The 13136-nt window shown below is 33.3% G+C and overlaps 1 protein-coding gene across 2 annotated transcripts in view; it reads left to right on the top strand.

Moving 5' to 3' along the window:
- Positions 1 to 13136, top strand: part of ANKH (ANKH inorganic pyrophosphate transport regulator) — a 150120-nt gene that overhangs the window by 71308 nt on the left and 65676 nt on the right. For both annotated transcript variants that reach the window (XM_051969863.1, XM_051969862.1), the window contains one exon: positions 4763 to 4979. In XM_051969863.1, the coding sequence (XP_051825823.1) occupies positions 4763 to 4979 (217 nt within the window). The remainder of the gene's footprint in view (positions 1 to 4762; positions 4980 to 13136) is intronic.

The following is a 13136-nucleotide window of genomic DNA, read 5'->3' as shown; positions in this document are numbered from 1 at the left end:
TGCAAGTTATTGTTCATGTGTCATACTCGACTCAAGTCCATCACTCTTCTTTTCTTTGTTCTTTGTAATTTGGATTGTTCAGAGATTGGAATATTATCTCATTCTCAATCATATTGCATCTCTTTTCTGATCTCACTCACCCAATTGCTAGGGACTTTTCTTCTAATTATCCTATATCTTCCATATTTATTCTGAATATACTTAGATTTATACTTGTTCTCTCCCCTAAAAAAAGGTAAGCTTCTTAAGAAGAGGTATTCTTTCATTCTTGTATTTATAGCCACAGCCCCCTAGCACATAGCACTGCTTATTGGATTATGGGTTGACTAATAGGAAAAAGAAGCTTAGAGCTTAAAGTTGTGAAAAATGTCTTTAGTGCATTCTTACTCCTCATTTTTCAGGATTTTGTGGTACAGTTTGTTGGGAGGAAAATGGAATAAAGGAGTTGAATATGGCTTTATAGCCACATCATTATGGCTAGTTAGTTTTACACAAAAATCTTGCTCGCTTATCCATTAAGTATCCTGTAGTCTGTGTTGACCATACACTTAAAGCTCAATATAGTGGAGAAGGCACCTGTTTTTGGTCACAAGAGCTGAGTTTAAGTGTCAGTTTTCTATATTCCTCTATTCTGGGCCTATTTGCAAATTGGCCCACCTCTCTGAGCCTGAATTTTCTCATCTTATAAAATGAAAGTAAGAGAATTTGTTCTGACCTCCCTGGTTCTCAGATTCTGTAAAATGAGGTAGTTGGACTAGATGACTTCAAAAGTCCCCAACAATTCTGAATCTGTGATTCTAAATTATAGAAGTGATGTGAGGAAATATTTTTATAAATCATAAAGCAGTAGACATGTAAACTATGGTGAACAATAATAAGATGACATGACTTCATTTTCCCCACATTTAACTTTATTTAACCATGGTTACACAAAAAACTGTAAATTTGTTGTGATTATAAAAGTTAGATCTAATCATTTTCAGTATCTCACTTAAGAAAGAAATCTTAGCATCTTTTCTTCCCAGATTAAACAATATTTGTATTTTAAAATTAGTTAAATATTTAACCATAAAACACTCCACTAGGATATTGGAGCAAGGTTTACTCTATATGTAATTTAGCCACAAATCATTTCTCTTTTTCTCCTCTCCTTCTTTTTCCCTTCTCCCCATAGCATTCACATGCAGAAAAATTCCTCAAACTATGGTACAAGACACTAAGTGATTCTCTTCTGAGCATAATCTGATAGTACTGTCCCATACAAAGAAGCTATGATATTGCAGTCATTGAGTCAGCTGAAATTTTTTCAGACTTGGCCTCTTAATCAAACCTTATTAATATATATCTTGCTTTCCTGTCCATTTGCCTCCTTGGGATCAACCATGGATCATCAATAGAAATAGAAAATGGAAAATTATGTTAACAAATACCCTTAGGTAAGGTCAATTTGTATCATTTTGTCAAGGAATAGACCTCCCAAATTGCCAGTATGAAGTCTAACACTACAGTATTTAAATATGCTAATATGTTTTATGGAAGTATTCTAAATAATTCATCTACCTTTTGTGGAAATCAACACCTTGGGAAGGGATGCATCAAAAAACGAATCATATGGCCTTAAGAAGAAAAAAATCACTGAATGACTGAATGTTAGAGATGGAAGAGGACCTTAAAGTTAATGTCATCTTACATATTGGGAAATTGACACCCAGAGAAGAACAATAATTGACTTGAGAACTAGATCCTAGTTTGGTTACTTTGAAGATATCATAAACACATGCAATATTATAAGTAATTATAAAATTATCTCATCATGCTGACACTCTTGCCAGTATGAAAATAAATAGGATGCCATTTTTCATATTTTGCCTGTAAGCAATAGATGATATGCACAAAAGTGGATAAAGGGATTACAGCCAGAATTATGAAAGGCTGGGAACAAAATGTTCATGGGTGTGTGGGTTTTGTTCTGAACTAGATGTAATTGGACGTACAACAGCAAATTAAATTGATGGGCTTTCAAATCCTATAGGTATGTTTTGATGCATAACCAGAATCAGCCCACTCTCCAATCTTTCCCTTGCTTTATATAAATGTTGTCATCAGAGCTCCTGAGTTTTAAGATTTATTTTAGAGTGACTAGACATAAGAGGATCTTTGGTGAAGTGCAAAATAATTCATTTAACAAAGTGTTTCATGACAACTTATGTGTTATTTAAGAAATGGAGATAAGAGTCTTCTAACAGTTTTTAAGCTATTACTTTAAGGAAATTAAAGAAAACTGGAAGTAAAAATGAACATACCACATTAGCATTCTGAATAGCTTTGTCTATAAGATGGTACTGAATTGCAGTAGCTTCCCAGAATTCTTACTTTTGATTGTTCTGAGCGTATCTTGCAAGCATTATTCCTCTATAAATATATTTATTCTTTGGGATACTTGTGTATAATTCTTTTTCTTGTCAGTGGATTGCTCCTCATTAAATGCAGTGAATAAAGATACTCTCCCAAGAAAATTGGAATCTTTTTGATTCAAATAAAATATTTGTTGATCTCCTGCTCTATATGCAGGTCACTGCTCTAAGGAATGAGGTATGTTCAAAGGTTAGATTATATGTACTCACTTCCTCTGGGAGCTTTTTGGTTCCAAAATGCTCCACCTGTTGCAAATTGTGTACTAAAAATTGTATATAAGCAAAATCACATATTTTTAGGTCTCAACTCAATGTTTATGGATGGTCTCTGAAATTGAGGTTAGTCTTACAAATAAATATGTAGAAATAGTTTATCACTATGGGCTAGGTTAACTCTTTTAATAAGGTTATAAATTGTTATACATTTCTCTGAGAGCAAACAATTAAATCCTGTTATATCTGAAACATTCTGTTACAGGATAATTTGTTGACGTACTTAGGAAGAAGTTCATCCCTTTTATCTATGACTTTCTCCAATTTATAATCTTAAAGAGTTGGCTAGAGAAATAAGAGGTTCAGTGAGTTGCCTGGGATTTACATAGCCAATATACGTATCAGAGAATGATTTAAACCCAAGACTTCCTAATGGCTAGGTTGTCTTTCTATTGACCACACTATCCAGCTTCTAAGATACATAACTAGTATTGGTACAACACATGCAAAAAAGCAATAAAATGTAGTAAAGAACTGCAGGTTGATTTTTATTAAATTTCACCTAAGTTACCTGAAGAACACTGATTTTGAAAAAGAGACTAAGGAAAAGAATTTATTTTTTTCTTTTGAATTTAAATAAAAGATATTGGGATTGTAATAGATTTCTATATAAGGAATGATAGTTGGGAAACATAATTTCAAAAGAAAGATTCCCTAGAGAAAGCATCACTGTGAGCTCAGGATAGTGTCCTTTTCAGTAGTTGCACATCGTTCAGAACAAGAATCCTGGCCCACTAATCATTGCACACAGCAACAACAGGATTATGTGATGATCAATTCTAATGGACAATGAGATGATGCAGGCCAGTTCCAATGATCTTGTGATGAAGAGAGCCATCTACACCCAGAAAGGACTGTGGAAACTGAGTGTGGCTCACAACATATCATTTTCACTCTTTTTGTTGTTTGCTTGCATTTTATTTTCTTTCTCATTTTTTTCCCTTTTTGATCTGATTTTTTTTGTGCAGCAAGATAATTGTATAAATATGTATACATATATTTGATTTAACATGTTTTAACATATATTGGATTACTTGCCATTTAGAGGAGGGGGGTGGAGGGAAGAGGGGAAAAATTTGGGATACAAGGTGAAAACTCATCCATGCATATGTTTTGAAAATAAAAAGCTTTAATAATAATAATTTTCAAAAAAGAATCCTGGCTCACTGATGTCTGAATTTTGGGTCAGAGGATTTGTCTTTTAAAATCACGTCACATATTTTAAAATGATCATTTCATCCAAAGATATAATTTGATGGCTCTATGGGACAAAATTTTCCAAACATATTAGAATTTTCCAAGTTTGAAATTTCATGCCAAGAACAAGAGCTTAGTCAATTCAGTACTGGAACAAGCTGTTGTTAGTCAACAAGTAAACAAGCTGTTTACTCTTAGGAGACTTGGGCTTGTTTCTTAATCTAATACTTTCTCTTAATTTTAATGGTTATGGAACCAAATCTATGATTTTCAACAATGGAGGGAATTCTTGGAGTGTTACTCCTCTCCAAAAGTTCAAATCAGCAACTTGGACACTAAGCTGGTCCAGTATCTTCCAGACAAAGATAATCAGGTTGCTACTGTAGGTGTTCATTTTTACCTCCAATTTTCTTGAAAGAGCTTCACATATGGGCATAGCAATGGACATTAATTCTCCTGTCTGAAGACTAACCTTGGAGGCTCCTCACAATTTTGGCTGATCTATGCTGGACTTTTGGCCCTAGCAACTCCTAAAAACTATATTAAAGAGTAGAGGAGTTGAATTCTGAGCCAGTAGCAGAAATGCATGTCAATGAAATCATACATCTTTGAAATCTTAAAGAATGTAATTGATCAAATTAAAATTGAGATTCACAGGGTGGTAGTGTGTGATCCTAATTGTTTCTATAAGAACATTTAAATGTTTTTTTAATATTTATTTTATATTTTATTTATATTTATATTATTGTATTATATGTTATATAATTTTAATATTTAAATTTTATTTTAAAAATTGAATTTCCTTTGAATACAAATTATATATCTAAACCTATTATTAACTTTTGGTTTTCTTTATTTTTTTCCCCTTAACTTTACAGGCCTTGAACCGAGGTATTGCTGCTGTAAAGGAAGATGCAGTCGAAATGCTGGCCAGCTATGGACTGGCCTATTCTCTGATGAAATTCTTCACAGGCCCCATGAGTGACTTTAAGAATGTGGGTCTGGTATTTGTGAACAGCAAACGAGACAGGACCAAAGCTGTTTTGTGCATGGTGGTAGCCGGAGCTATAGCTGCTGTTTTTCATACTTTGATAGGTAAGATGCCACTGATTTACTTCACAATCCATTTAATGCCTAAGGATCCTCTTTCCCTAAACTTTGTCTTAAGATACTTCTAGTACATGCATAATTTAATTTAATTTAATATACAAGCAATAAATATTTCACATGATAAATAGCAATAAATATAAATAAAGTAATGCATATCCTATGTCTCCCATGTAAATTTAATTGCCAACAGAAAATGCATTTATCTTCAAAGTTACCCCATAGCTCCAGAATCAAAAACCCCCTTTTTTCCTCTGGAAACCTGTGATTCCTTTTCAGTTTTTACTGATCTTAGTAAGATAGTAAGTACCTCTGTGACTTTATTCATATTCATCCTCAATTAAGATTGACTGTATTTGATATTAACACAATCACAATTTCTTTTGTTTGAGGTACTGGTAATTGGTTAAAAATAAGTGTGCTCTGTTACACTCATATTTGAATTTGGAACAAATTTAATCATGTACAAATTTTTTTTTTTTTTTTTTGCTTAAGGTAGTGATCATAACTGTATGAGAATTATCACGGATACATTTATTTGGATCTATTAAAACTTAACTTTCAGTAGATTATCATAACACTGTGCTGGTGGCCTATAAGCTCAGTATGAATAGTGCAGCAGAGCAATTTTGTGTTGTATTAAGAGAGGCATGGAATTCTGACCATAGTAAGAAATAGTCCTTCTGTGTTTTTGAATTAATTTCTGAACAATTTAAGGAAAGATACTGAGGAGCTGAATAACACCCACAGGAGGGTTGCCAGTTTGGTTAGGGACTTCATCAAGCTATAAGAGAAAGAGTTGGAAGAATTGATTAATTTAATTAGTTGAAGAGAATAACAGTTGAAATTTGAGGGGAGCAATTTTGTTACACTGGAATACTGAAGTGCTGTCATATGGGAGAAAAGTTAGATTTTTGTGAGTTTGACCTTAGAGGAGAGGAATAGGACTGAATTGATAGGCAGGTTTTAGGGAAACAGATGGAGCTCAATGTAAAGAAATAATTAAGAACAATTAGAGCTAAGAGTATTAAAAGGCTATCTTAAAGGAAGATGGGTTCCCCTTCACTTGAAATCTGAACACTAAGACTTGATATTTATCTGTTATGATCTGAAGAGAATTCTTTGTCAGGTATGGATTATAATAAGTGTCTCTGGAAAACTTTTCCAACTCTGAGGTCATGGGACAAACAGTCCTCCTATAGTCTTTGCATAACATTATACATCATTGTGTATACATGATTGTTCTGCAATTTAACCAAATCCTAGGTCTATCAAGGTCTTTAGATAGGAGTTTTACTCTAGCTGGCTTCTTGGGAGGTGATAAAACCGGTAAAGACATGATTACTGAAATCCTTGGCTTTAATCCGGCTCCATTCATTCATTCATTCAACATAGAAATTGATTGGCACATTTATAAAACCCCATTGACCACAAAGACCTGTGACTAACACTTTACCAATCCATTGTTTACTTCAAAATTGGCATTGATTTATGCAGGAACTATGAATATGAATTATAACTAAAGGAGACAGCGGTTTCCCCTAATCCATTTACAATGTATTATGAGTAGTGTATGTAACAGCATACAATGTCACTTCTTATGGAAGATCTCTCTTCTTATTTTTGTTTAATGTGTCATAGCTCCCATGTCAGGGACAGAATGCAAGACAGCATGCAGCCTTTCATCTTGCTTAGCAAATATCCAGTCCAGTTTCTAGTGCTAACTATTTGCACTCACAAAGGTCTTGGCAGAAAAGTTGCCTGCTTCTTTGGACCTGTGCCCAAGGCTCTGTATATATGTCCTAAATGTTCACTGGAATCATTGTTTACACATATATGTGCAACTTCAGTGATTTAGTGATATCTAAGTATTTGCATATCAGTTTCTTCAGCTAATGTTATCTTGGGCCTTTTCCCAAAAAATGTTTAAATTTCAGACCATTCCATGTTTAATATACAACAAAGGGGTTTCTATACTAGTTAAAAGAACCCCTTTTGTTTTTGAATGCTTTTTAAAGTTTGACTTCTGAAATAAATGTATCAATTACTCTCTTCTATCTTTTTTCAAAAAAATGTGTGGAATGGATTCAGAGGTCAGAAGTCTGAGCCTGTTTAACAAGAAATCATAGAAGAAGAAGAAATTTGAGGTGCTATCCCACTGAAGCTTAAGAAATCTTTTGCCTTTCAAGAAGTCATTTCTATAAAATTATCATATTTTATATATTAAAATTGGATTCTATTTTCAAGCATATTATTTATGAGAAGATAACTTAATCATATAATTGAAAGATAGTAGGGGATGGGCTAGACCCTTTTCCCAAATTAATTAATCAGAGACATCTTCAGGTACAAAGAGAAAGTATTTATTTAGTCCTGGCTGGGAGAGACCCAGCACACCCAGGAGGCATCCCAGCTCCCACCATGTGCTCGACCTGACCAGCAGGAAGTAGAAGACCCAGTTAAAACCCAAGCCTTTTCATTGTATAGACTAAAAGAAAGTAACCATCATAGATTAGTGGTCATTAATGTTATTTGTTTCCTATGGGTCACATCACTTCCTGTGGGTCATATCACTTCTTGTCACTGACTTGGGTCTAACCTTTAAAGACCTTGGCTCAGAGATCATGTGACATCCTGAAACCTGAGGCCCAAGACCTCAACTTGCTACTCTGGGTATAGGGATCATATAACTTAGTCCTAGCCTCATAAACTAGTCTCATAAATTGAGAAAACAGTCCCATTCAATATTCTGCATATTAGAGGATATTCCATGGATTTGTTTTTATCATAAAAAGAAACTTTCAACTTTTTCTGATCATGGCAATTACTTAAAATTAATATATATACAAATTTTTTTATGTATATTCTATGCTGTACTCTCTGGACATTTCTTCTCCTGAATCTGTTATTGCTTTATGTATTTGAGTATTTCTGTTGATATAAATAGTCTTTATCACTAAAATCCCTAAAAATGATTTATTTATTCTTTTTCATGTTCCCTTTTATGAGACTTGACAAGTTTTCTTATAACCAAAATTTGCTCTCTTCTAATCTCAGCAAATTGATTGTAGTTACTGTGTTTTCCCAATTCAACAAACATTTATTAATTGCTGTGGTAGGCACTGGGAAGTACAAAAACAAAATAAAAGACAAAAAAGAGCCAACTTTCTATTAACTATGTGAGTGCAAGAGAACTGAGGACTAATACAAAAGAGTGGATAACTTAAAATATACTTATATTTAATTAAATATTACATCAGTTGATGAGGTTACTCATATTTACTGTTATAATTACACTTTGCTTGGGCCAAAGGAGTTTGCATTCTCTTGGCACCACTTTTTCGGTGATCCATACAAGGGAAAAGGCTAATGTTTGAAAAATTCTTCATTAAATAATCAACTAACCAAAACATAAAAAGTATCCACTAAGATAGTCACATTAGCATACTTGAAAAATACCATCAAGTTCTCACAAGAGGATATATACTTCGGATTCTCTTATTCAGGCTAATCTGTTTTAATTCCTTTTTTTTTTTCCCTTAAAAAAAGAGGCTCAACACATATGATTTTACCTGTGTGAAAGATTCCCAGGGTAGAAGCCCTGTCCCCTACAGATCAACAGCTGGTTTCCAGTATAACCTTAGTCATTGTTCGTGGACATCAAAATGTTGAAGTCCATCTCCAGTGAATATCAAGAATGTGAATGAATATCCAAGGCCAGGTAGAAGATAAGGTTTGCAATCTCCATTTATCAATCAGAGCCAGCATTTATGTATCTTTTAGGCTAGTGTTACTTTATTACTAGCTAACTTAAGGTGTCATCATATATCTTTCAGGGTTAATGCACAAACCATACTTTGACATTTCAGTTTCTACCTTAACTATTAATAACAAGGTACTTATCAATACAGAATTATAAAATAGCATAGTTGTGATGCTCATCAATACCAACAGAATTGTAAATAGTGTGATATTTATCAATACCAAAGTATTGGTCAAAACAGTATTAAATGGAAGAAATTATCATACTAATGTATTTACCTCAAGTATGTCCTTAATTCATTGTTAAGGAGTAAACAGTATAGCTGAAATCCCTTGTTCCTATCTTATGCATTCTCCATCAAGATTATCCTAAATTTATCTCAAGGATATCTTTAAAATTTTTGGGAGGGGAGATGGTGAGCCAATTATTTGAATAGCTTTCTCTAACAGAGAGCAGGTCTCAGGTAATATCTGGTTCGGACTCTTGCTGTTCATGGAGAGGGTCAGTACTGGCCCTGTACATCAAAAAATGAAGGGAATTGTCAATATTCACAAAACTAGAGAGTGTGGAGGTAGTTAAGTGGTACAGTGGATAGAGCGCCATCCCTAAAGTCAGAAGGACCTGAGTTCAAATGTGGCCTCAGACACTTCCTAGCTGTGTGACCCTGGGCAAGTCACTTAACCCCAATTTCCTCAGCAAAAAACAACAACAACAACTAGAGAATGTGTGTCCTTGTTCTAAGGCTGACCACCTCCCCAACACTATAATGTGCCACTGTTCCTGATTTCGATCTTTCTTTATAGGATTTTGTTCCAACCTTTTGTGTAATTTTTAAAGATTCCCCATGTAAATTTTATAATATGTAGCATTGAGCAATGTTTCCCTTGCTTCTTTCTAATTTTTCATATTTTTCTATAATAAAAGAATACAGAATTCTGCTCAGTACTTCAATAGAATTTAGTATTTTCAAATGAAATGATATGCTGAAAGAAAAGTTTTTCCCTACTATGTTCCTCATGGTTCAAATTGCTAGCATTGTTTTTTAAGGATATACAGAACCATCTTTCTATCTAACTCTTTCACTTCAGGAAATAGTCACTCACCTGTATCCCTTATTTCTGCTTTCCCATCAATTCTCTACATTTCTCTACTTTTTACTTACCCTCTGGATTCTAGGTGAACTTTGCCAAATTGATGCCCTTTGGAAGATGTGAGATTTTTTTTTCCATTGAAATCTTCCAAATTATAGTCATAATATTACCATATGCTGATTAAGTACATGACAAAGATAAATCCATAAAAACACTAAACCATAATTAAAAGGAAGGCAACAAGTATTTACCTATTTGTTTTTATTATTTAAGTGCCTACTATGTATCAAACACTATGCTGAATCCATTACTACCACATACTTCTGGAGTGGCCCCTAAACACATCATCTTACCAATCAATGTCCTTGATAGCTCTCTAACTATGAGTTACAGAACAGTTGCTGATCTGTATTAATAGATAAAATATCTTCATCCAGAGTCCTCAATACAGATGAAATTACAGATCTAGACTAAAAAATAATAATAATAACATTTATTATAGCTATAATACATCCATTTGCTAGGATGTCTGGAGCATCTTACCTATAATTGGTAACAGTGATTTGAAGTCACACCAAAGTGTAAATGACTTACAACTTCTTTTCCCCAACCCTAACATTCCTTCTTATTCTTCTTACCATCTTTACCTGCTTTCTTATCATTCCCTGATAGTCTATCTTTTCCTCTTTATCCTCCTAAAACTACTTTGAGAGTTCTCTGATAAACCTCTAAAAACAATGGAAGATAATTAACCAGACCCTCTCTATATTCAGGAAACCTTTGGACTGGGTATTATTAGTGCCCCAATTAACAGATTTGCCTATGCTTATATACTTGGGATAGATAAGTGGAATAGTGAATAGAGTACTGGGACTCATATTCATGAGTTCAAATCTGGCTTCAGACACTAGCTGGGCAAGTCACTGAAGCCTGAAAATGGAAAACTGCTGTAGTGTCTATCTCTTTAGTATCTTTGCCAAGAAAACCCTAAATGAGCCCATGAAGACATGACTGAGACAACTCTACAGCAACAAATATATTGGGAAGTAGAAGAGAAAAGAGCTGATGCTTGAAAGTACTCCCCTTCATTTTATACCTTTCAGAATATCTATCTTTTCACCAGTTGGTTTGAGGAATGGTGATTAAAAACAGAATTTTGTTTGAATTTAAAGAATATAAATTCTAATTTTGCTGTTTGTTATCTATATGATCTTGTACAAATGATTTCTTTTTTGGGTATCTTTCTTTGTAAAGTAGAGATTAGATGATCTCCAAGTTCTCTTGTCACCTCTGAATTCTGAAGTCATAAGAACATAGAGTTTATTTGGTTGGATTGTATTCAAGTGCTTGTATTCAAGTGCTTACAATTTCTATCTAACTGTCAATACAAGAACAATTGCATATAACAACTGTGTCAGTTGGAAGTGCTATTTGTTCCCATTACATATCCTCTTGAGTCTTCAGAGTGTTCACATAGCATGGCTGTTTGCTTATAACTTGACAAAGGATTAGAAGGAATATTGATAGGAAATCATATGGTTTGTCTGGTTAGACTTGCTTTTGGTTAGGAAAGGTGCACTGAGGGGAAAGATGGAAGTTTTGTACCAGTAAGCAGTACCAGCTGAGTCTCATTTCTCAGGACTAGTAAAAATATAGAATGTAAGCTCCTTGTGAGCAGAGACTATTTCTAGATGTCTGCAGGCCCTAGTTCAGTGTTTTGTATGCAGTAAACATCAGTAAAAGATGAATTGGTTATCCAGGAACCTAATGTTTACCTGTACAAGACAAGGCTGTCAAGTCTTAAAATGCTTTTTGAATCATGTTGGGGGAAATGAAAGAACCAATTAGTAAGAGAGACAGGCAAAGTCCCAGAGTTGTTTTCTAAAACCTTATTAGCATTCCTCTAACATCCCTGGAGATTTTAAAACCTAAGAAAAAACCCAGGAGCCTTTGCTGACTAAAGCTGTTTGGTTTTTTTTTTTTTTTTTTTAATCTAACTTATAAAGGAAGGTGATGTTGACTTCTTGAAGACTATAGCAAACCAGAAAGGACTTGTAAGTCTGTAGCCCATGGGTTGGGTGAACTCAGAAAGGTTTATTGATAGTTTGGTCGCCACAGGGTAGGAAATTTTGTAATTTCATGCATTTTTCTGAGTTTCTACTAAGTTAGAGAGAGACAGTGATCTATAGTAATCTATCCAAAAATGCTAAATGCTAGAGATGCCAAAAAAAAAGGTCCTGCCCTCAAGGAGCTGGGACATGTTTGTGTGTGTATTTTATATAAGTGTGCATATACTATATATATATATATATATATACACAGTGGATATGTGTGTGTATGTATCTATATACAGTGTGTATGTGTATATATATAATATATATATATATATATATACAGTGTATATGTGCATATATATAGTGTATGTATATATCTATATACAGCATATGTATATATGTGTAATGTGTATGCATATATATACAGTATACGTGTGTATGTATATGTGTATATTTATATATAGTATACATGGATATGTATATATCTATATACAGCATATGTGTGTGTATGTATATATGTATAATGTGTGCATATGTTTATATACAGTATATATGTATGTGTATATATACAGTGTACGTGTATGCATATACATATATGTGTATGTGTGCATGTACAGTATATGTGTGTATGTATATATATAATATATTGTGTATTTATATATAAATGTATATACATATACAGTATATTGTGTATGTATATAGCTCTCTATATATAGTATGTGTGTTATGTATATATCTATATACAGTGTGCGTATATACATATACACACACATATACATATACAATATATGTATCTACAGTGTATGCATATGAACATATATATAGTATATGTGTGTGTATATATGTATATAGTGTGTGCATATATTATATATGTGTATATATGTATAATGTGTATATATGTACAGTATGAATGCATATGTGTGTATATATACACAATATTTGTGTATATTTATCTTTATAATATATATATGTACAGTATGTGTGTATATCCATATACAGTCCAAGTGCATGTGTGTATGTACAGTACGTGTATATCTTATATAGCCCATGTGTATATATATCTATATATAGTGTGTGGGTGTATTATATATGTTTTTTGTTTGTTTTTGCTGAGGCAATTGGAGTTAAGTGACTTGCCCAGGGTCACATAGCTAGGAAGTGTTAAGTTTTTAGATTCAAAACTCTATTATATGCTATATCTGCTGCGCCACCCAGCTGTCCCATATATGTTCATGTA

Source organism: Antechinus flavipes, chromosome 1, assembly GCF_016432865.1.
Source record: "Antechinus flavipes isolate AdamAnt ecotype Samford, QLD, Australia chromosome 1, AdamAnt_v2, whole genome shotgun sequence".
Taxonomy (NCBI): Eukaryota; Metazoa; Chordata; class Mammalia; order Dasyuromorphia; family Dasyuridae; genus Antechinus; species Antechinus flavipes.
The sequence above is the reverse complement of the archived record's forward strand: the minus strand, read 5'-3'. Positions and strand labels throughout refer to the sequence as shown.